The sequence below is a fragment of the Capricornis sumatraensis genome, chromosome 19 (genome assembly GCF_032405125.1).
Source record: "Capricornis sumatraensis isolate serow.1 chromosome 19, serow.2, whole genome shotgun sequence".
NCBI classification, from domain to species: Eukaryota; Metazoa; Chordata; class Mammalia; order Artiodactyla; family Bovidae; genus Capricornis; species Capricornis sumatraensis.
This window is the reverse complement of record NC_091087.1, coordinates 34110331-34135053: the sequence shown is the minus strand read 5'-3', so window position 1 is coordinate 34135053 and position 24723 is coordinate 34110331. Positions and strand designations below refer to the sequence as shown.

The 24723-nt window shown below is 51.2% G+C and overlaps 1 protein-coding gene across 1 annotated transcript in view; it reads right to left on the bottom strand.

The window, feature by feature from the left end:
* Positions 1–630: 630 nt before the first annotated feature.
* The window catches only part of CEMIP (cell migration inducing hyaluronidase 1), a 65623-nt gene continuing 41530 nt past the window's right edge, over positions 631–24723 (bottom strand). The window contains exons 17-28 of the mRNA XM_068991321.1: positions 24544–24675; positions 23298–23333; positions 23062–23217; positions 19523–19703; positions 18045–18260; positions 12937–13148; positions 11561–11746; positions 8249–8453; positions 7977–8063; positions 6914–7071; positions 3106–3206; positions 631–997 (exon numbers count right to left, since the gene is read on the bottom strand). Coding sequence (XP_068847422.1) covers positions 870–997; positions 3106–3206; positions 6914–7071; positions 7977–8063; positions 8249–8453; positions 11561–11746; positions 12937–13148; positions 18045–18260; positions 19523–19703; positions 23062–23217; positions 23298–23333; positions 24544–24675 — 1798 coding nt within the window. The 3' untranslated portion in view covers positions 631–869. The remainder of the gene's footprint in view (positions 998–3105; positions 3207–6913; positions 7072–7976; positions 8064–8248; positions 8454–11560; positions 11747–12936; positions 13149–18044; positions 18261–19522; positions 19704–23061; positions 23218–23297; positions 23334–24543; positions 24676–24723) is intronic.

The window sequence follows — 24723 nt, the reverse complement described above, 5'->3', positions numbered from 1 at the left end:
TGGCACGGCCCCCATTTGAGCCCTCTCAGGATTCTCTGCCTAGCATCAGAAGGCACTTACACTGACCGTCTGTTGCACCAGACAGCCAAGCCCCTCACCCTGGGCCTTGCTTCTCACGCCTCCATCCTGTCTGCCCGGAGCGCCCAGCATCATGGATGTCGGCTGAGAAGAATGTTCTCGCCTACCGCTGGACTCCGGACACAACATGAGAAGCCACAGACTTCTGGACTCTCAGAACTGAAAGGGCCTTTAAAAGTCACCTAGTCCAGCTCATGGCCTGGGCACCAAGTCTCCTGAGAGGCTGACCTCCTCCGGAGGCAGGCTCATCCTCCCCGAGGGCAGCTGGTTCCATCTTGGTGGGCTCTGTCTACGCCTGAGCTCTGAACCCGGTGGAGGTCAGGTCCCGCCTACAGGAATGAGGATCCTTCCTGCACCTCCCACCCTAACACTGAGCTGGAGAGCATGGAGATCTGTGAGTGACCCTGCCCTCCCACCCCCAGGTTTCCTCCCAGCTGGAGCAGAACTCCTGCCAAAGGGGACCTTTTTTGCCAGTAGAGCCCAGGGCTCCCTGTGGTCCCCACAGCCCCCACTGCAGAGGCACAGACAGAGAGGCCCCTGGGAGGCTGCAGGGAGGAGAAGGTTCGCAGCATCAGCCCACATGGCCCTGGGGCTGCAGGTAGACACTTGAGGGGGGCGGGCAGCAGCACCAGGGGGCTCAGAAGCCTCCCCCTGGCCCATCAGGGCTGACACGTGGCCTTCCCCGGCAGCTGCCAGACCGGGGCTGTGGGAACCGGCCTTGCTGCCCCGGGCTGCCGCCCAGACTCCAGTGTCAGGGTCCACTGTGGGGGTGCACGGGGTGGCGGCGGTCCTCACAGCTTCTTCTTCCTCACCACCGGGATGGGCACCACTTGGAAGATTTTGGCATGGTGGTCCTCAGTGTCCAGGGTCACCCAGGTGGGCCGGAAGCTGCCTTTGAAGCCGACGAATACCATTTTCTCTGCAAAGCAGTAAAGTCGCCTAAGCATAAACTTCACGAGAGAATGGCTATGTACCCACTGCCTTCTGGGGTTCCCCATTGCCGTTCCCTGGCCCCCACCAGGCTCCCCCTCCTCTAGCTGCACTGGACTGTGCTTTCCCGGGAGAGCTTTGTGCCATGTTACCAGTGGTGCCTGGTGTTGGTCTGTACGGGGCACACAGGGTCTCACCTGAGCCTCCAGCCACCTGTGTGAAGTGCTGGCTCTGCTCTAGGCAGGGGACCCCCCCCCAAGAAACCAGTCGCCATCAAGCTGACCCTACAATTAGCAGCAAGTGCCTGCTCCTCTCTGAAGCCCTGTGTCCCCACCTGTCTAGTAATGGCAGTCAACTACAAGATCTCTGCCCTGGCTCCAATATCCCGTGGCTTTAGAAGAAAGTTCTGAGCAGCAGAGAAATTTGCCCAGGGGCCCTGAGTAGATGGTGTGGCCCGGCCAGAGCTCTAGAATCCCAAGCCCCACGTGGGGCCCTCTGTCCCACAGCTCAGAGCTCGGCCCCGCCCGAGGGATGTGGGTATCCACGTTGACACTGGGGAATGGCCTCGCCTGGTAAGCTGTACACATGCATCACCCCTGGGAAAGTGTCCCTTGACTGAGCAACGTCACCTTTATGTTCATCAGTTTTTGGCAACAGGGTCTTAATTAATTGATTTTTTTTTTTTTTTTGCCCAGTCATCTAGCATGTGAGATCTTTTTTCCCTGACCAGGGATTGAACCTGCACCCCCGGTATTGGAAGGCAGATTCTTAACCACTAGACCACTGGGGAAGTCCCAGGATCCTAATTTAAGGCAGATGCTTTCAGTACTGGGCTAGGGAAGACGCTTCTCTTTTCCTTGTTTTCTCTTTTGGCTCACTGGAAGGACTTTCATTGTTTCTGAATTTTCTCTGCGAGAGGCCTGGGATAAGCTTCCCATATGACAGGCTGCTAGCTTTGATGTGTTTTGCAGTCAGGATGGCCTGGCTGCTAAGGATGACTGGCTTTGAGTTAGAATATTAGGATCCAAATTCTAATCTTAAATGACTAATTCTTGAGCGGCTCTACCTTAAATGGAAATCACAGTACCTGTCATGTATGTTATTAATGAATAACAATGAATAGGATGTTCAGCAAGGCACAAGGCTGGGTATTTACATGATAACTATTGAGTTGGTCAAAAAGTTCATTCACGTTTTTCTGTTACAAAAAAAAAAAAAAAAAACCAGAAACAAATACGATGCTCTATAACTTTGTATGGAAAACCCAAATGAACATTTGGCCAACCCAATACAGTGGACATTATTATCAGGAAGGTTGCTTGGCCTCCTCTCTCAGCCTCCCCAAGGACTGTCTCATCACACAGTCTGTGATGATGGTGATGAAATGCTGGCATTTCTGTCCTGGTTGGCTTCCTCCCTGAGGGGCCTGTGCCAGGCTTTATGGCAGAAGAGCTGTGTGACGTTGGACAAGCCATATATATTCTCAAATGAGAGCTTTGCCAGCTGCAAAGGACTGTACAAATGCTGGCCGTTGGCAGGAAAGCTGGGGCAGAGGTAGTGACTCTGGCAGATCCAGGCAGCAGGAACTGAGGCAGGAGGGTCAAACTGAGCCCCATGGATTGTTGGTTTTCATTCACTAAGTCGTGTCCGACTCTCTGTGACCACATGGACTGTATCTCACCAGGCTTCTCTGTCCAGGGAATTTTCCAGTCAAGGATACTGGAGTGGGTTGCCAGTTTCTCCTCCAGGGGATCTTCCTGACCCAGGGATGGAACTCATGTCTCCTGCATTGGCAGGCGGGTTCTTTACACTGAGCCACCAGGGAAGCCCTTTCTGCTGTTACTTTTGTGGATTAAAAGGGCCACTTGCTGAGTCGATGGGTAAATGACTCTATCAATTTCCTTCGGTGTCTGATCACGTGTTAGAATGGTATTGCTGCAGGGCAGGGACGGTGACCAGGGAGCCTCTTGCCCTGCACAACTGTGGACTGCTGCTTGTGTTAAAGATTCTGAGGTCACATCAGGTTTGGGGGGAAGTGTTCTGGCCTCAGCAGGAGGCCCGGGCATCCAAACTCAGGGTCGATGGAAGAACCCTTACCTTTCAGTTTGAGCCCCTTGTGTGCCCCGAGTTTTTCCAGCACTCTGGTCCATGGGCCTCTGGAGATATATCTTCCCTTTGATGCCATGAGAACTATGGAACTGAGCCAGAAAGGACACATGAGAGGGCTGGATAACAAAGTGGGATCAGGGGTTTCCGGGCAGGGATGCTGTATGGCGGCTGGTAGGACCTGAGTCAGCAGTGCCCAGAGCCCTGCCAGGGACTGGGGGAGAGCAGGATTGTGTGTCGAGCTGACCGGCTCTTTCCATGTGATGACCGACATCCTGAACACCCTCCCACACGTCTGGCTGCAGTTGGTGCCTGTGATCTTCTCTCTGAGCCTGCTCTCAGCTCACTGCTGATCCATGGCTGTCCTCAAGGAGGACAAAGCTGGCACACAGAGCCCACCATCGGGGACCAGCACCCACGCCAGAGCCTGGCACACAAATGACTTCTGTGTGCATTTCTTAACCTGAAGGTACAAGGATTGTGTAGGACCCAGTGGAAATGTGGTGATGGACAAAGCAGAGTGTTGAGTCACCCTGTACTCAGGGGAGGGTCAACCCCTCAAGTTCATGCCCCCTGTCTCCACTCAGGCAGGACAGTGTGACTGTTCCATGCTACAAATGGGGAGATGAAGGCATGTGGTTACTAAGCGCTCGGTTGAACAAAAAGAATGGAAAAACCTGATTTAATTCTTTGGCCAAGCCAATAGCTAGGATGACCTGCCGAAGGGGAGCCATGCCTGGGATGGGAGGAGGAGCAGGCCTGGGGCTGCCCAGACCGGAGCACTTGACTTGCAAGAGTTCTGCTGAGGAGCTGAGATCTCTAGTCCCCTGGCCTGGGTGCGATCAGGCCAAAGTGCTGGAGAACGGCCATTGTGGGGGTCCACGCAGCCTGCTGAGCCAGACAGCAGGAAATGCACACCTCCCCCAGGAACAGAAGCAGGGCAGGGCCCACTGGGCCTTCTAGTTTTCCTCTCAGAGGAATCCTGTAACCACAGACCGCAGTCCAGACATGGAAAAACTGTATAGGACTCTGGAAGCCGTTGTTACCCCTATACATGTCCCATAGCGAGCAGAAAGACAGCTGTCAAAATGTAAAGAGCTCGTGTGTGGGAAGAGCAGAGAAGAGGGGAACTGGGCCACCCTGGCTCCTCTGGATCACAGAGGGCTGGCGGGGAGGAGGGCAGTGCGTTGCCAACACCCTTGACTCTGGATTCTGGATCCAGGCTCTGTTCCCAGGAGACTGTCCCCGTCGCTCCCATTCAGAAACGAAGCTAACACCCCTTTGGCTCAGTTAAGCCTCCTTGCTGGGCTGGACTCAAATGAAGAGCATGCCCTCTGGGAGTAGGGTGGGAGACAGATGGAGCTACTCATGTGCCCCGGCCTCCTGGCAGCACCAGAAGCTGCCTGTACTCTTCAGGGGCTCTTCTCTGCCTGGCCTGAGCTTCTCATGCCCACTGAGCCCCACACCTGTCAACACGAGGCTCCCAAGGGGTGCTGACAGAGGCAGCCCCCGGAAGCCATCCCGGAAAGTTCTGGTGTGAGTGGTTGCGTCCTCCTTTCTCTGGGGCCCTGGGGCTGGGGTGGCCCTGTGGGTGGGGTGAGAAGGTGGGGCCACCTGGCTGGGACCTGCGGGGACAGTGGGGCAGGACCTGCCTTGCGTTATTCCTTCAACCCTTGCTGCTCTCCCTGAGATCTGGGGGGTACCCGGTTCTTGCCTGGGTACCCAGTGCCAACCCAGGGCGTGCTTCAGAGCAGGTACTTGGTGAGGGCTGTCCCCAGCAAGGTGCACTGGGGCTGCAGCAGGGGCTGAGAGGAGCCCTGGATGGGGAGACCCCATGCCTCTCACCCCTGGTTTTTAACAGAGCAGCTCTGCATTGAGATTTCTTTCTTTCTTTCTTTTTGTTTTTATTTGCTTGGGCTCAGAAGTTGCAACACACTGGAGCTTAGTTGCTCTGCAGCACCTCAGTTCCTGATCAGGGATCAAACCTCCGTCTCCTGCATTGCAAGGCAGATTCTTAACCATTCGGACCACCAGGGAAGTTCCTACATTTCCATTTCTTATTCTAGGCTTCTGCATCCTATTTCATTTCCAGGAAAAGTCCTCTGGCCCCAAAAGGCAAGAAAACTAAAAATCTCTAGATGATCCTCTTTTTCCCCAAGTCAGCTAATCTACTTCGGTATGAATCTGCATGTGAAAACATGATGCTGAAGAAGCTCATGACCAAAGGTGGTCAAGCACCACCCCTGTCTTTGGAATCTCACAGAGCGTCCAGTTCAAGTCAGGCCCTCATATAGCATCTGGGAAGCACGTTTGTTTTCATCAGTAAATATTTTCCAAGCACCTCCTGGATGACAGGTACCACATGAAGCACTTAGACTGCCTGATAGTCCAGGTTGTGCCTTTGGAGTGAATTCTCCATTATATCAGAAATGAAAATACAATTTGGATATGATCCCCGTACTGCTGTATTTAAAATGGATAACCAGCAAGACCTACTGTATAGCACATGGAACTCTGCTCAGAGTTATGTGGCAGCCCAGATGGGAGGGGAGTTTGGGGGAGAATGGATACATGTATGTGTGCAGCTCAGTCCCTTTGCTGTCCATCTGAAACTATCACAACACTTAATTGGCTCTTTGCTAATATAAAATAAAAGGCTTTAAAAAAATAAAAATCCAGACCCTAGATGAGGGAGCAGATACATCCACTGGTCCTCTGTGGGGGCAGGGATGGGTAGAAACTTTTGGTTGGATCAGAAGAGACCTCACCAAACAGGTGACATGTGAGTTAGTTTTGGAAGGTGGCAGAGAAATTACCCCTAGGAAAGGGGACAGGGGACACCTGTGTTTAAGAAGCTTAATGCCCCCCCGCATGTATGGTGGGTAGATTCACGTGGGAGAGGCTGGGCGAGGGAGTCTCTTGGGTCACTGTGCTGACAGTGTGGGTGGCAGACTGGAGGCGATGCAGAGGATGTCATGGGATAATGAGCAGGGGAGCCACGGTGCAGGCCGGCAACAGGTGTGGTTACTGAGTGTGGTGATGTCAAAACGAGAGAAAGACCAGAACCAAATGTGATGCCTGGACTCTGGTGTAGCTAGTTGCCTGGATGGGAGATGACGATTTCACCAAAATGTGGCCAAGAGGGGTGGCTGGTTTAGAGGATTAAAAAAAAAAAATGATGAGAATTCAGTTCCATAGGGGACATTTGGGTGGCAGAGTCCAAGTGGCCATTGGATAAAAATATCTGGCATTTAGGAAGGAGACAGGGGCTGGAGAGGCTTGGCAGCCACCAACATTTGGATTGCAGTGAGTGCGGGCGGGGATGAGCTCACGCTGGGAGAGTGTGCCGGGTGGGGGCGGAGGGCCGGGGCAGGCTTCCCATGTGTAGCTGGTAGACTCGGCCTGACCTACATTCCCAGTGGCCCCGGGCTCCCATCTCAGAGGCACCAGGTAGGGAGGCTTCCTGGCCTGCTCCCATCATGGATGGGCAGACGGCTATTGTTATTGTTTAGTCGCTCAGTTTTGTCTGACTGTTTGCAACCCTATGGACTGTAGCCCGCCAGGCTCCTCTGTCCATGGAATTCTCCAGGCAAGAATACTGGACTGGATTGCCATTTTCTTCTTCAGGGGATCTTCCTGACCCACGAACTGAACTCGTGTCTCCTGCATTGCCAGGCAGATTCTTTACCAATGAGCCACCCAGGAAGCCGTGGACAGTGCGTGGAGGCTCCCTAAGCTTCCTCAGCCTGGACTGTGATGCAGGCCCCAGGGACAGGGAGGGGGCCTCGGCCAGACTCACTTGTCAGGGATGGTCGCCAGGTAATTGAAGAGCTGCCAGGGGATGCCCTGCAGGATGGCGTTCCTGAAGCCGGTGTGGTTCAGTACCTGCCCGTGCTTCCCGTCGATCACCACCACCTGGATGCCGTCTTCGAAGCTGGGGTACTTCTTCCCGTCCACCTGCAGATGACAGGCAACACAGAGTGTGACGTGGAGGTCGGGAGGGGGTCCCTGAGGCTCTCCTGCCCACCTGGGTCCCACGTAGGCTCTTAAGGCAGAGGGTGCCAGTGCAGCTGTTCAAAGCATAAAACCCACTTCAGTCAGTTCCTGCAGCCCTGCGTAGTGGCTGAAGGATGTGTGTGTGTGTGTGTGTGTATGTGTGCATGCTCAGTTGCTCAGTCATGTCTGACTCTTCCTGACCACATGGCCTGTAGCCCACCAGGCTCCTCTATCCATGGGATTTCCCAGGCAAGAGTGGGAATACTAGAGTGGGTTGTCATTTCCTCCTCCAGGGGATCTTCCCAACCCAGGGATCAAACTTGTGTCTCTTGCATTGGGAGGCAGGTTCACTGAGCCACCTGGGATGGCCTCCCCGCAAAAAGACACATTTACTGCAACCTTTGGGAGTGACTGTATTTGGAGCAAGGGCCTTTGCAGATGTAATTAAGTTAACGATCTCAAGATGAGGTCATCCTGGATTTCGGATGGGCCCTATATCCAAAGGCAGATGTCCTTATAAGGACAAGGAAGAGGGTGGTCTGAAACTCAGTCACATGGGGGAGAAGACCACATGAGGACAGGGGCAGAGGCTGGGGGAATGCAGCTGTGAGCTGGGAAGGGGGGCGTCCAGGCTGCTGGTGGCTGCAGAAGCTGGAGGAAGCCAGGGAAGGACTCGCCCTCAGCACCTGCAGGAGGAAACAATCCTGGCAGCCCCGTGGTTGTCGGGCATCCAGCTTGTGAACTATGCGGGGAAGGTTCTGTTGTCTTCAGCCACCTGGCTGGCAGTCACTGGCAACCACAGCCCTAGGCACTGACACGAGGTCTCGGTGAGCAGAGATGCCCCGGGCACAGGGACGGAGGCTTACTTGGATGTACGCCAGGTCGTTCAGCAGGTGGAAGAAGCGCTGCTTGGCACTCTCCATCTTCACCTCCAGGAAGTGGTCCTTTGTCTTCTAGAGAAAAAACAAAAACCCAGGGCGGGTGTCAGGTTCGGGGAGTCCAGCGTCCAGCTCGAGGGCTGGTTGGCCCCCTCACTTCCCTGTAACCCCTCAGCCATGGGAAAGGGTTTAAAGAGGGGAGCAGAGGTCCGGAGAAGACCCTGAGGGGCTTGGGGCTCTGCTGGCTGTCGGCCACTCACCAGCAGAGAACCAAAGAGCTTCTTGGGCATGGGCACGTCCACGATGGCCTTCTCCGTGAACTTGGGGTAGGCCGTGGCTGTGCAGTCGCTGATGCCTGCGTTCTTTGGGATCAGAGCTTTAATCTTTATCCTTTCACAGCCCTTCACAGAACAGAAGGCAAACTTCTCTCTCTCATTCTGAGCTTTCAGCTTCAGGAAAAGCAGCCTGCACACAGAAGCAGAGCGGGCGGTTCTCTTTGGTATCCACATCTTCCTCCTCCCCTCACCCACTTTCTTCCTCCCTCTGCCTCCGCACTCTGTGCTGGCCACAGTGCTAGACCCAGTAGGCCCCACAGAATGGAGGAGGACCCCCCCCCCCGCCCACCTCCACGAGGTCGTACGTGGTTGGAGAAATGAAAAAAAAAAATGCATTGAGGAAAAAGCTAATACTGACAGTTTTCATTTTCTGAGCACGTACTCTCTGCTCTGCTAGACACATGCCATCAATGGACATATTATCTCATTCAACCCTCAGACAATCTAGTCTGGCAAGCACTGCTATCCCATTTCTCACATCTCAATGGCTCAGAGAAGTGAAGCAACTTGCCAGGACCACACAGCACAAAAGGAGCAGCGCTGGCATTTTATCCCCACCCTGTGCCTGGTGAGGAGAATGCTTTCTGGCTTCCTAACTTGACACTTCTCCAGTTATAACAAGCTGGTTATCAGGTGTCCTAGGGCATAGCAGAATAGAAGGTAGCCATTGAAGGCAGGTGCTCAGAACGTAAGAAAGAGTAACACATTTGTCAGGCAGAAAGATCATGGAAAACAGCCCTAAGAATTCAAAAAGCCTAAGAATTTGGCTTTCTACACAGGAAACAAGCATCTTACAACCGAGCTCGTCCCTGAGGCTGTCACTGAATTAAAGCCCAGTGTGATAATCAATAGGTATAATGATGAGCTAAGCAGCCAATAAAAAGGGTAAATTAAGCAGCAGAATCTGCTCTAAGGGGAAAACCGTAAACTAAAAAAATTTTTCATCAAAAAAGGTTCAACTTGTTTAGTGGCAGTTTACATTTGAAAAGTTCACACCTCTGGAACAAAGCAATTCTCATGATCCTAAAAGAAGATATTACGCATAGATGGTGCAAGGAAGACTTCACCTTATTTACATTTTTAAAATCATAATAGTTTCTGCGGTTGTATGAGGGATATTTAATTCTTTCTCTAGTTTTCATATGGAGGGAGTCTTCTAAACACTCCTGGGCCCATCCTGTCCCCTCACTGATGTCTTCCCGGGGAAAGTGGAGTGGCTCATTTGGCTGCTGGGTGTGGTATATAGGTCAGCCAACGGGGTGGGATGGGGGAGGCTCTGGTCTGCGCCCCCGTGTCCCCTGTTGTTTAGTCACTAAGTCATGTCTGACTCTTTGTGCTCCAAGGACTGTAGCCCACCAGGCTCCTCTGTCCATGGGATTTCTGAGGCAAGAATACTGGAGTGGGTATTGCCACTTCCTTCTCCAGGGGATCTTCCTGACCCAGAGGTTTTACCCAAGTCTCTTGCATTGGTAGACAGATTCTTAACCACTCAGCCATCAGGGAATCTGCTCCTTATTATTTACACGTCACTTGGAAGTTATTTCCTATGGCATTTGTTATCTTCATGAATATTACTACAGGCATGAACGTTACCCAGGTCCTAAACCCTAAAGACCATGCTATAATCTCCACGGGTACCAAAAAGGAATGAGTTTTATTCACAAATACCACAGTCATATGAACATGGGATGCCTTCCTTTAATATTTTGGCATAGGCATCGGAATATCAAAGAGTATGCTGACTTCTTGAAAAACAGGCTTTCCCCTGGGACGTCAGATGAGTCTCCCGTCATCGCCAGGGTTCCCCAGGCAAGCTTTTCTCCTCCACTGGACTAGGAGCTTCATAGCTGAGTTATTTGAACTCTTTTTTCATCTTTTATCTTGGTGTGCTATTTTGTTTTTCAAAAGTCATATAGTCAAATGAAGAGTTTTCAGGTAAGAATGAACAAAAAAAATTAGTTACCTTTTCAAAGCTTATAGAAAAACGACTCCAGCATTGAGTGGCGGCTCACTCGGGGCTACTTATGAATCACAACGCTGGTTTCAATGTCATTGCATGGCCACCCTCATGAAATAAGTAGCCTAGGGCTGGGTAGAGGCACCCAGTATTGGGAAGCTCTGCTCACCAGTGAGACATCTGTGGGACATCACTGAGATGTCATCAGCTCTGTCATCAGTGAGACAGGTCCCTCTTCACCTGCTGTCCTGTCTGCCCCACCACTGGTTTAGAACTGATGTGGGGAAGCGGTGCTCTATGCTGCCTCTCTAGACCCCAGCATTTTTACTTACACTTCTGACTTTCAAATCTGAATTTCCCTTTAATCAAATTGATAAAGCCCTATCTTTATAGATATTTCTAAGCATCCTCTATTTCCTAAATGTTGATTTCAATTCAAGGATAGAAAAAAAAGTACAGCAATTTCCCTGATGGTCCAGTGACTAAGACTCTTGGCTCTCAGTGCAGGGGGCCTGGGTTGTATCCCCTTTGGTCAGAGAACTAGATCCCACATGCTGCAACTAAGAGTTTGCATGTCTCAACTAAAGATGCCATGAGCCACAGCTAAGACCCAGAGCGGCCAAATAAATAAATAAAAATATTTAAAAAAAAAAAGAATGGAAAAAATGAATATGAAACAATCTTTTACCCTGGAGAGTTGGCTAACAACAGGCTCATCGCTCTGCAGACATGTCAGCATTCTTAAGATGTCAGAGTAAAACTCTCTCTCTCTAGGGAAGGTGACCTCCTAGCTCCCTGTCTCCAGGAACAGGGACTCTGTCCCCATGATGTCCCTACTGAATGCAGTTCAGCAAAAAGGGGAGGACGTGGAGGTGCAGAGAGATATGTGCTCAAGACCAGCTGCACCGAGTTCATGCTAGGTTCTCTGAACAAGTCGTTACCCTTCACCCTGTGCCTCCTCTCCTTATTTCTGAATCAAGGATGATATCATCTGCTCCAGCTGGGGTGTAAGGAGTTGAGGTCACGTGCCACATTTTCTCAGTTCTAAGATTCACTGTTTCACATTGTTTCTCCTGAAATAGGTGGATTCCCTATAATCCTTGTGTATATTAAGAGCATGCTTATTTTCCTCCCACAGCCTCACAGCTTTAAAAACAACCAGTGGATGGTACAATCTGCCTGAGATCAGAAGTGCCTGGGAAAGATTATTAGGTTACCCACTGCACGGTGGGTCTGGGATCACTGGAAAGCCTAGGGGACAACCTGAGAGGGCTCCTCACCCTGCGTCCTCGTCCCAGTAGTAGTGGCTGCGGCCAGGGTGGCTTTGCTCCACTTTGTCCATCTGCGAGGTCTTCACGAAGATGCCTGTCTTGGATGTCTGCTTCAGCAGGCGATTGTGGACGTCCGAGAGGATGGAGAAGGTGGTGCCCCGGGGGTAGCAGAGTCCGACTCGGATCCAGTCACCCCTAGAACCGGAAGGACAGTCATCAGGTGACGAGTAAGGGTGTCCCAGCCACGGGGCCTCTTTGGTGTGCACTGGACGAAGACCCAAGCATTCTCCACCGAATGGCATGTCCACTTTTCAGTGTGGAGTTTTGAAAGAACACTTGCTGTTGGTCATGACTGGGTCACACAGTGTTCAAGGACAGAGGGAGAAATGATGAGTGGATGATGGCCATGGGCCAGTGGGGTGTCCCAGGGTCTGCACTGTGTGTTCCATGTGGAACACTGGCTAGGAAAGATGAAAAGACCTTCTTCCAGCAGGGCTAGGAGCTTCCCTAGTGGCTCAGATGGTAAAGAATCTGTCTGCAATGCAGGAGAGCTGGGTTCAATCCCTGGGTCAAGAAGATCCCCTGGAGAAGGGACTGGCCACCCACTCCAGTATTCTTGCCTGGAGAATTCCATGGACAGAGAAGCCTGGTGGGCCACAGTCCAGTGGGCTGCAAAGAGTCGGACATGACTCAGTGACTAACACTTTCACTTTTTCACTTCAACAGGGCCGGAGTAAAAAAACCAGGGTCGGTAAGATCTGGATTCAGCTCCTTCCTGGTTCAGCCTGATTGTGGGGCCCATCTCAGCTCTCTGGGTCTTCTTTTCTGCATCTGATAAATATCTGTCTCACGGGAATACTGTGCCAAGTTAATGATGTTCATGCACAGAAGATACGTGACATAAACAAATACATGAAGCCCTCTCCAGATGCCCTCAGCTTCACCCCTTCACCTCACAGAGTCTCGTCTCTGTAAAACGAGAATGCCTGGGATTTTTGCCATGCATCGAGCACTTCATAAGCCAGGTGCTGGGTGCAATGCCTGCCGTACACTCTCACACTCCATCCTCACTACAACTCTGCAAAGTCACACTATGTAGGCTCATCTCCTAGATGAAGAAGGAACTGAGGTTCCGAGGGTCAGAACCTGTGTGAGGCCATCCATGCGTGGAACAGGGCCTCAGCCCGGGTCTTCTGCCTCTTAACCACTAGATGATGTCAAGCCCTCTAGCTGCACCCTCGTGAAGGGGTGACGTGGGCTAGCCTGGGATTCTGTGAGCAGTAAGCCCAGGACTTTGAAACGAGGCCCTGTTATCACCACAGCTTTGAGCGGAGCCAGGGCAGCTGTCCCCAGGTCACCTTGCTCCTATGAGGCCCCCTACTCACTTGTTGAAGTTGATGAGCCAGATGGTGAGCTCAGAGGGGGCGGTCTGGTCCCAGTGGATGGTGTAGCCCTTCTGCAGGGTGATGACTGGCTGGTACTGCTGGTAGTGTGTGCTCCTGGTCAGGGCCCCCTCCAGGTAGAGAGGGTGGTTGGGGAAGTCATTCTTGATGATCTTCATCCGCAGATTATTGGTCTTGTAGGCCTGAATGTACATCTTTTAGAGCCCAAAAAGGAAACACACAACGGGGCAATTACAAGGGGTCATCCCGGGAGCATCTGGTTAACATCTGAGCACAGAGTACACTTTCACAAGCACTTGCTCTTCACAGAGCCCTTTTTAGAAAGCTTGAATGAGAGGAGGCCAAATAAGGGGGCATCTCTTTCTGCTGGTGAATGCGGCCCTAGCTGTTCTGTGCAAGCCAGCCAATGTTCTCCATTCATCTTCAAAAAAGTGCTCTGTTGAGGGGAGACCAGTGGGAACTTGGGAGGGGTGTCTGCTTAATTGGCAGAGAGCAAATTGGGGGGGAAGTCAGGGGGATCAGGAAGAAGGAGGAGGGGAGAGAGGATTTTCACACTTTTGCTGCAGAAGTAACTCCCCTGTAACCAGCTACTGTCCTGTCTGCATTTGAGAAAGAGCCTGGCATGTGGCCGACTTCTCCCTCTCATCCTGGTGTCTGGCTCGAGTGGCCGGTCCCTGTGGCTATTGGCACACATCAGGCGACCAGTGGTGTCTCATTTCAGAGGCAAACATGCAAGTAAGACTGTTAGCCACTTAATCCAAGGGACAGAAGAGCCTGACTGCTTTGAGCCACCCTTGGTTTAAAACACCATGTCCTGATAGAGAAAAGACTTGTGGCTGCCAAAAGGGGGAGGGAGGAGGGAGAAGGATGGATTGGGAGTCTGGGGTTGGTAGATGCAAACTATGGTATTTAGAATGGATAAACAAGAGGGTCCCCATGTACAGCCCAGGAAACTAGATTCAATAGCCTGTGATAAGCCATAACGGAAAAGAGAACCTGAAAAGAAAGTATATATGAGTATAACTGAGTCACTTTACTGCAGAGATTGGCACAACCTTGTAATTCAACTATGTTGTTGTTTAGTCACTGAATTGTGTTGAACTCTTTTGTGACCCCATGGACTGTAGCCCACCAGGCTCCTCTGTCCATGGGATTTCCCAGACAAGAATACTGGAGTAGGTTGCTAGTTCCTTCTCCAGGGGATCTTCCCGATCTAGGGATTGAATCCGAGTCTCCTGCACTGGTAGGCATATATATATTTTTTAATCACTGAGCCATCTGGTGGGTAGTAGTGATTTAGTCGTTAAATTATATCTGACTCTCGCGACCCTATGGACTGTAGCCCACCAGCCTCCTCTGTCCATGGGATATCCCATGCAAGAATACTGGAGTGGGTTGCCATTTCCTTCTCCCTGAGCCACCTGAGAAGCCCCCAAATCAACTATATACTTCAATTTTTAAAATCCACTAAAAAACAAGCAACACCGCATCCAGAACTCCCCTGGTGGCCCAGTGGCTAAGAATCTACCTTCCAATGCAGGTGATACAGGTCCAGTCCCATACTGGGGAAATAAAATCCCACATGACACAGAACTACTAAGCCAATGCCCCACAGCCACCCAGCCTTCATGCTCTAGAGCCGTGCTCTGCAACTAGAGGAGCCCCTGTGCACAACTAGAGAAAGACTGCACGCTGCAACAAAGGTCCAGTACAGCCAAGAAATAAGCAAAATAAAGCACCGTGTCCTCTTTTAGGATCTGTCCCATATTCGTCAGGTGACATCCCTGTGGCTGTGGCCGAGAGAAAACATCACATCAAGATTCAGTAACGTTGTGCCTTTGGAAAGAAGGAGTTCTCTTCCTTTCTGCTTGTATCACATGTAAAATGGGAAGAGGAACTTCAACCCTGCCCTAACATGGAGTTGTCATGAGTCTAAGTGTTTAAAGGTATTGCATCTTAAAGCCTGTGGTAAGCTGTAAATTGAAGGAAGGATATTATCATTATTATTTTTTAGTGTTTACATGTTCTTTTCCCATCCTTTTATATTTTAATTTATTTTTAATTGGAGGATAATTGCTTTATGATATTGTGATGATTTCTGTCATACATCAGTATGGATCAGCCATAGGTATACGTATGTCCCCTCTCTCTTAAACCTCCCTCCCATGTCCCACCCTACCCCTCCCCTCTAGGCTGTCACAGAGTACCAGGTGGAGCTCCCTGCATAAAATGCAAATTCCCACTGGCTATCTGTTTTACATATGGTAGCGTATATGTTTCAGCACTACTCTCTCAATACATCCCACCCTCTCTGGAAAGGAGAATATTAATAATAATTAACCGGTAGTGAATTCTGATAACCTCCAAGCTTGGTCAGCCCTTTTCCGCAGAAGATGAGCAACGTATCAGTAAGAAAGGGTGGGAAGGAAGCTCAAGATCAAGGCTCCCTCCACACGGGATGTCTCGGCCCTGAATCAGGGATGCTCTCACTTTCAAAGTGCGGCTGCAAGGCATAAGGGTCTGGTCACCCTTTAATTATGTGGGTCATGACTCCCGTCCATCAGCTCCCTTCCGACCACACTTCCCTTCTGAGCTGCCCTGGACCATGACGTCACCTGCTCACTCCCAGAGCGTCAGACGCCTTGTCCTGCCCACACACACAGCAGCCCCTCGGCCTGGACCATTCCATGGGTCCGCCTCCCTTGCAGAGCACTGGGGTGGGCCTGAGGAAGTCTCGCATGGGGAGAGGGGTGCCCCTCCAGGCTCCATCAGCCGTCTCCACTGGGTTTGTAGCATGGCCTGGCACTCCTTCCACATGCCTCTGTCAGCATTTCCCAGTCTTTGTGGCAACTCTTTCCAGCCTGATTGCTCTCTGCAGACCCCCTGGCTCAGGCCCACTCTCTACCCCTTCAGTGCATCACCTCCCCTTCTACTGTGGAAAGAAACACCCTGGACCTCTCTGACCCTGGCCCCTTCTTCCTCTGTTCCCTTCTCCTGCTAATGTCAGCCCCTCTTGCCTCTGCTGGAATCTATTCCCAGCACAGCCCTGCCCCCAGGGGCCCACCCTGCCCCACCATGGCCCTTTCTCTGGCTCCCAGCTCTGTCTCTTCCCAGATGTCAAACCACCTTACCACCTTTAGCACTTTTCTTTCTTTTCTTTTTTGATTTTAGTTCCCCGACCAGGGAATGAACCCGGGCCCTTGGCAGTGAGAGTGCAGAGTGTTCACCGCCGGACCTCTAGGGAGTCCCCCTTTAGCTCCCTGCTAATGCCCACCCTGGATGCTGACGTCCACAGTGGTGAAAACTGCCTGCCTGGGGGGTGATGGGGAAGACGTCCTCATTCCTACATGTTCCTACCCCTACTGGGGCCCCCCGGCTCACCACCCTCCGCATCTTACAGCTCTTTGTCTCCTTGGAGACTCGTTTCTTTTGCTTATCCAGTCCTGGTTATTCCTCTGCATAACATCAATATAGTCACCAATATTTTCACATTCCGGGTACTTTCCTTGCCTACTGCCCATGTGGCCACTGGGTACTGGAAATGTGGGCAGTGTGGCTGAGGCCCCAGATCTTAAATTTCATTTTAATTAATTAAAATTTCAAAAGTGGTGTAAGAGAGTTTTCCCTGAAACACAGCTTTATTGTTTTTGGTAGGACTAGCTTTGACTTTAACTGTAGAAACTTTGAATGCAAACTAAATGGGCTACAAGCATCAAATATGCAGAGAATTTTGAAGACTTGGCACAGGAAAAAAATGAATGTAAAATGCCTCATTAATGATTTTTTATGCTGATTACATGTTGAGATGATAGCATTTTGAATATATTGAGTTAAATAGAGTCTATTATTAAAATAGATTTTACTCGTTTATTTTTCCTTTTTAATGTAACTCCTGGAACATTTGAGCTCATGTGCCTGTATTTCTGGTGGAGAGGACTGGTGAGGCACTTACATGCTCACTAAGAGAGTTCAACTATTATCCTGATTTTACATATAAGAAAACAGAGGCTTCAAGAGTTTAGGTAACTTGCCCGAGGTCACACAGGAAGTGCAGGAGCCTGACCTCTGCTTACAAAGTGTTTTCATTTGGGATTTTTGAAAATTCTATTGGGTGGGGAGAAAAAGTAAAAAGGATAAAGAATGGCACAATCTCATGCCTTTTTATGACTCTTATTTTCTTGTGTATGTGCACCACATCTTTATCCATTCCCCTGTCGATGGACACTTGGATTGCTTCCCTGTCCTGACTATTGTAAAGAGTGCTGTAATGAACATTGTGGTGCATGTATCTTTTTGAATTATGGTTTTCTCCACTCATATGCCCAGGACTGGGACTTCTGGGTTGTACAGTAGTTCTGTTTTTAGTTTTTTGTTCTCTGTGACGGCTGTACCAATTTATATTTCCACCAACAGAGTAAGAGGGTCCCTTTCCTCCACACCCTCTTCAGCATTTACCGTTTGTAGATTTTTCTGGTGATGAATTGGGAGAGTGGGATTGACATATATACACTATGTATAAAATAGATAACTATTGAGAACCTACTGTGAGCACAGGGAGCTCTATTTGATGCTCTGCAGTGACTAAAATGGGAAGAAACTCTAAAAAAGAGGGGCCATATGTATACGCATAGCCGATTCACTCTGCTGTACAGCAGAAACTAAGACAACATTGTAAAGTAACTATAATAAAATTTTTTAAAAAAGAATAAAGAAGAAGCCCATGGGCTTTCCTGGTGGCTCAATGGTAAAGGACTGCCTGACAATGCAGGGGACACAGGTTTGATCCCTGGTCCGGGAATATCCCACAAGAACTAAGCCCGTGCGCCACAACCACTGAAGCCTGCACTCTAGAGCCCGTGCTCCGCAGCGAGAGAAGCCGCCACAGTGAGAAGCCTGGCACCGCAACGAGGGGCGGCCCTTGCTCGCCGCAACTAGAGAGAAAAGGCTGTGCAGCAACAGAGGCCCAGCACAGCCAAAGGCAGACAAATAAATTAAACGATTCTTTCAAAAAGAAGAAGGCCTGGCTCAATGCTGGTCCCACGAGTAGATGACAGTGACCCCGAGGAGGCGCACCCCGCATCCTCACCCACCTGTGCATAGCGCCCGCTGCAAACGGCACCTCTCCAGTCGGGAACGTTGATGCAGTCTGGGTGCCGGACCAGCCAGTTGTCGTCCTTGGTGAGGTAGGAGCCGGGGTACTCGGACACAGAGCCATCCACATCGTGGAACACCGATGTCTTATCCCCGTCCATGTCCAGCTGGTTGAACCAGGGCCCGGGCTCCCCGAAGAAAACTCTGGAAGTAATCTGAACAGAAACCAGGAAAGTGAGGCTAGACCAGAAGGTGGAGGGTGGGGGGTAGTGGCCATCGGCGGACCAGGGTGAAGTTCCCCATTTCTGCTGATGCTACCAACCAGCCGATGCAGAGAGGCTCAGGGGCAGTTCAGGAAACTGCATGGCTGACACTTCAGACCGAGCCAGAAAGACAGCCAAATGTCTGCTGTGCTTCGGCCCTCCGGCCCAGCACGCGGTTTTGGCCTCTACTCACTGGAGGGCTGGCTGCTGTGTGCAGCCCCAGAGAGTGCTATGGCACGTGGCTGCAAAGACTGCAGGGGGTGGGGAGGCGGGCAGAGGAGTGTGTGTGACAGAGACAGAGAGGAAATGAGGTTGAGGTGGTGGTGAGTGTTCGCACGAGAAAGTATTACATATATATACATAACAAACACACACACACGTCAGGGGGATATGTGTGAGCGAGGCTGTGTATGTGAGTGTGTGCGTGTGTGTGTGGGTGAGTGTACACTGTTGTAGGAAGGCAGTCTTTCAGCATGAGCCCTTGGAGAGTTCCATGACTGAACTCTTTCAGGCCTCCAATGGCCTGAGTAAAGAAATTAAGTAACTTGAGTTTCACATCTTTTCCCTCAGCTGCCAGGATCTGGGCAGACAGGCAAAGAGCAGGAGCAGGGGGAGAAGGAGGGGGCAGGTCGGGGAATGCTGTAACCCAGAGAAAATGTACCTGGAGCCCTGGACCTGCCCGTCTCAGGGGCAGCCCTCCATCCTGACCACCTCAGCCCCGGCTCCTAATTTGCTGCCGTCCAGGGCTAGGAGGGCCCTGTTTATGTTTCAGTCTCCAGGAGAAATTAAACAGAGCTTCTTCTGCAAAGATTCCTTTGGAAACTGCTGGTTTTTTTTTTTTTTTAAATTAATTGTGCCAACTGAAGTGGCCCAGTCACCAGACTGTAGAGGTTGAACCCAAGAGCCTTGGAGGAACAGAGCCTCAGAACTCTGAGGGCAGCGGAAAGTTCCTGGCAAGGCTTGGGTGGGTTTTGCGCGGGCTGAGGGCAGGCGGGCATTCACCCAGACTTGACCTGTGGGGCAACCTCCGCTTGTACTTTTCCAATTTGGCTGCAGACAGACCTGAGACGTGGCCTGACCTGCTTGGAGGAGGATGTTCAACCCCTGTGGTGGTGGCAACAGCTCAGACTCCAGGCCCCCGGGGACTCGTGAATCACTGGCCAAGTCTGGGTTTGCTGGGAGCCTGCCCCGGGTCAGGGGGGAGGCCCACTCACCGGGACATCCTCAAAGGCGATGTTGGTGACGTTGTTGTGGGGGCAGCTCTGCCAGGCGTTGTTCAGACGGAAGGCCAGGGCGCTGGTGTGCCGGCCCTCCAGGGCTGCGAACTTGCGGAAAGTGCAGTTCTGGATGTTGATGGGGCCATCATAAAACTGAATGCCTCGGATGGGAAAATTCCTGTGGAGTGAAGGGAGTCAGCTGTCAGGCTGATGGCCATGTTGGGCCGCCATGTTGTTGCGCCCTCCAAGGTGGATGGTAATGATGGGTAAATCATTCCTCATTCCTACTCCACCTCCCAAAACTGCCCCTATAACACAACATGATTGACTCAATAATTCATTCACTAAGAAAGCATTTGCGGATGCAGTATGCATGCATCTGTGCTCAGTTGTGCCCGACTCTTTATGACCCCATGGACTATATCGGCTGCCAGGCTCCTTTGTCCATGGGGTTCTCCAGGCAAGAATACTGGAATGGGGGGCCATCCCTCCTCCATGGGATCTTCCTGACCCAGGCATGGAACCCACATCTCCTGCATGGCCAGGCAGACTCTTCACTGTTGAGCCACTGGTACACGTGAATAAATGACTGCTGGATGAATTATTCGATGGATGGATGGGTGTCTAATTGCTGGCTTGAGGTTTGGGGGATGTTCTGAACAGACATTTCCCCAAATCTTTCCATCCTATCAAGAGTCATTGGATAAATATGGTGAATATTCTTGGAGAGTGCCAATATCAATATCATGTCCCTCAGGAGAGTACAGCCATTAGTCATTATCCCCTTAGTCTTGAGTCTTAGTTGCTATAACAATTTAATTAGATTAAGCCCCAGATGAGTTTCCTCTCTGTGAGTAAGCCTTTCGATGGACAGTGTGCTGGGTTTGGGAAACAACGGAGAGGGAGGACACGGAACGGAAGGTATAGTGAAACGGAAGAGTAACTTCAATGTGATGTTTCAAGCACTTAGAAGAGAGGGCAGGACCCACGGGGAGGGCAAGCCTGTGAATTGGCAGAGGACCTCAAGAAAGCCCTGGTACCCAGGAGGCAGGGAAAGATGGAGTAAGAGGCAAAAGGCTGGGAGCTGGAGGTAGGAGGGCCTGCGGGAGAACTAGTGACTCAGAAATTCTGCCTCGGGTCCAGCAGGGGGACACAAGATGCCGCTCTCCTTTGCCACAGACTCCTGAACAGGGTGTGGAAAACACAGGCCTATGATGGCTGAGCTGATCCATCTTGGGCCTGGCCCTGAATCTAGACGTGCTCATTCTTCAAGCCTGAGTTTTATGCTTTTACTGGTATCTCTACTTCAGGGGGTCTTCCCTGGTGGCTCAGTGGTAAATAATCCACACGCTAATGCAGGAGACTTGGGTTCGATCCCTGGGAGGGAAAGATCCCCTGGAGAAGGGAATGGCAACATACTCCAGTGTTCTTGCCTGAGAAATCCCATGGACAGAGGAGGCTGGCGGGCTATGGTCCATGGGGCTGCAAAGAGTTGGACATGACTGAGCGACCTGACAATAGCAACAACTACTTTGGGCCAGGACCCTCTCTTTCCATGGTAAACATAAAGAAGGAAGGGCAGAGCAAGGAAAACAAAGCAGAAAAGGGGGTGTGTCCATGGGGAGTGGCCACATTTCAGCTGTCCCCATCTCCAGAGCTGGGCTCCCCTCATCCAGACATGTTCCCCTGAGGAAGGGCCTGGTCAAGCCAGTCTTGGCAACGCGCCTTCAGGACACTGTGTGCCAAGGACTTCTGGTATTTCTGTATCTCTCTGTTTGTAATTGATTAATATCATCGCCCTGAATCGTGTTCTCATGGAGCAGCTCCGTGCATCTTTCCATTTAAGGTATTTTAGGGGCAGCCCGTTCTGACTAGCTCTATATTTAAACTATGTGCTTACTTTACGCTGGGACCCCAACCCAGGCCTATATAGGAGGGATCCCCCATGATTCAGTCTGCGTAGTCCTGGGCTCCTGCTCTCAAACGCAGTTGGAGGAACCTGCCTGAGTCTGACCAAGCTGTCAGGCTTCCATAAACAAACTCACCTCTGGAAGTCATCAGGACATTCTGGCCCTGCAAGGCTGGGAACCCTCGGTGTGGAAACCCAAATACGCAGACCCAGAGTTGCTCGTAAAAATGATCTGAAGGGATTGCTACATAGCTTAGGCTAGACAGAAACAAGGGCTTCTAGATCGCTCATGCCCAAGGAGACTGTGGGTCTGTCCTCACAATCTTTTCTAAGATTCCCATCCCTCTAGGGCTGGGGGCTTAGGCCTGGGTCCCACCTGTAGGAGCAGGAAGGATAAATTCTTGAGAAAGAGGAGAAGGCTTGGGGGCAAGGCAGAAAGGGCCAATCTTAGCCCTCTGCTGCTTGTGGCTTAGCGGCTCGCTCTCTGGCTTGAATTCACGTCTGAGCAGAAACACCATCCTCACCGCTGACTCAGCCTGGAGTTTTCCGAGGAATTAAGCAAGTCCCTCTGCTCTGCTAGCTCATCACCTCTCCAAGTCACCCCCCCCCCCGGCCCTGGCCCCCACCACCTGGTTATCATCCAGCAATAGAGAGCCTCTGACACCCTCCCCAGGACAGCCGCGCTACTCTGCTGTTTAACAGACCTGATGGCTAGAAAATTCTTTCCCACACAAAACCAGTGCTGACTCTTAGGCACACATAGGGTGGGTTTCATCTTCTAAGTGCATGGCAGATTCTGTGACAGCATCTTCCATGCTGTTCCCCTAAGTCTGGTCCCATCTTCTCTTGAAGATCCCTAGCTCTATGCGATGTGACTGTGGGCTGCGTCGCCCTCTGAGTTACTCCCCTTCAAGTGCTTAGGGCTGACTATCCTCACACCACTGTCAGGGGTGGGTGAGATGCTCCAAGTGAGTGGGCTGTCCAAGGAGAAAGGAAGCCAGGGTCACCCATCCTAGGCCCTAAATTCCCATGGATGTGGCTCAGAACCACATTATATGTTTTGACAGCTGTGCCCTGCTGTTGACGCCCTTTCAACACAGTTTTTTGACTTCTCTCTCTCATTCTAGATTTCACCCCTCTGCTGGTTAATTGCAATTGTTTCCATGATTTCTCTGACCAGTAGAGAAAAGAGGAATTCACAGTCAATAGGTAGAGACCACTTACTAGCATCTTTCCTTCCACTGCTGTCATTTAAGGTAAGCCACAAGTCCCTTGGACAGCAGGGAGATCAAGTCAGTCAGTCTTAAAGAAAATCAACCCTGAATATTCATTGGAAGGACTGATACTGAAGCTGCAGCTCCAATACTTTGGCCACCTGACATGAAGAGTTGATTCACTGGAAAAAGACCTTGATGCTGGGAAAGACTGAAGGCAGAAGGAGAAGGGGGCGACAGGGAATGAGATGGTTGGATGGCATCACCAACTCAATGGACGTGAGTTTGAGCAAACTCCAGGAGATAGGGAGTGCTGGCATGCTGCAGTACATGAGGTCACAAAGAATCAGACACAACTTCATGACTGAACAACAACAGGTAGAACAAGGAAGCTGCTGCGCTTGCAAACCTACTGGCCTATGGGGAGGGTCCTTCCACTGTGGTCCAAGCCACCAGGACCCCAGATCCTGTTGTCCATCATCTCTGTGCCAACATTGCCACTCTCGCCGACAAACAAGCTGTTCTTGATCTCCTGCTTGGAGCCGTCATCATAGGGGAAGGTTCCACCACTGCAGAGAGAAGGTGTCTGAGATGAGATGTCCGGAGATAGCATCCCATAGGTGTCAGGGGCGATGACCACTGCTCTTACCTGGCCAAGGTTAGGCCAATGCCATTGTCAGCAAACCTGGGGACAAGAGCAGACAGTCAGACAAGAGCATCTCAGACTTAACACACATAAAAGAGAGGCGCTATCATGCATCTAAGCCTATTCAATGTCCCACATGCGCATTTTCAGTGAGGCCCTCATTGTACTTCCTTCTCCTCTGGATGTGTGTGTGTGTTCACACGCTCAGCTATATCCGACTCTTTGTGATCCCAGGGACTGCAGCCTGCTGGCCTCCTCTGTCCATGGGATTCTCCGGGCAAGAATATTGGAGTGGGTAGCCATGCTCTCCTCCAGGGGACCTTTCTGACCCAGGGATCAAATCTGCATCTCTCAAGTCTCCTGCATTGGCAGGTGGGTTCATTACCACTAGCGCCACCTGGGAAGCCCATGTCTCCTTTAAATCAATCACAATAAAATGGGGAAATACACTTATTTCCCACGTATAGCTTCTGGTGTCCCTTCTGTTTTGCCAAGTGGCATGTGGGATCTTAGTTCCCTGATTAGGGATCAAATCCATGTCCCATGCATTGCAAAGCAGATTCTTAACCCCTGGAACACAAGGATAGTCCATGGTCTCCCACTTTTAACACCAAAGGCACACCAGGAGGACATTTTCCATTTCTCCTTTAGAGGAAACCCCAGCTCAGCTGCCTGTCCCTCTGGTTTTTGTCCAATGTGGCCATAGCTGTCCACGGGGACCTTCTATCAGAGCTTGGGGTTCCCTGTCTTCTTCCTCTGGGCTTGGAGTCTGATGTGCTGCTATTTCAAGTTCCAGTTCAACTGCTCACCTTGCAGGAAATTCACTCAACAGAGCCTCAGTGTACCATGTCTAAGACGGAGATGAGGATTTATGTCTCTGAGAAACAGGGTAAGAAATAAATGCGACTAAGGATCCAGCACACAGGAAGTGCCTAGAAAGTGCTGGTTTCCTTTTCCTTCCTTCTGCTGACTGGTGATATGAATGACTTTGTGACCTAGAGCCAAGCCCAGTGACTATTTGGGGGCAGTCATGACCCACAGCCACTGACATGGTGGACAGAAGCCACAAGCTGCCTCTAGCAGGCTTTCTGGGTCACTGCCCACTGCTCTTCCATGTCCCTGCCTGGCTGGGCAGCCAGAAGGTCAAACGCTGGTCTGCCTGGACCCCTCTGTCTTGCTCACGTCTGTCTCTCACCCTGGGGAGGTGGGGAGGAACGCGGTCTCCATACTTTGCCCATGCCTCACTCACTTGCAGCTGTCCAACCACACGTCCCCGCCACGCAGCCAGGCCCCGTGATCTTGGTTCTTGTAGGCGGTGAAGTGTTTGATGATGGCTGGCTCCCGGGGCTTCAGTGGGTCGGCGTCCTGGTGGGGGCTGTATCTGGAACACACCGTGGGAGGCACAGGTGACTGAGTTGTTGGGGAAGAG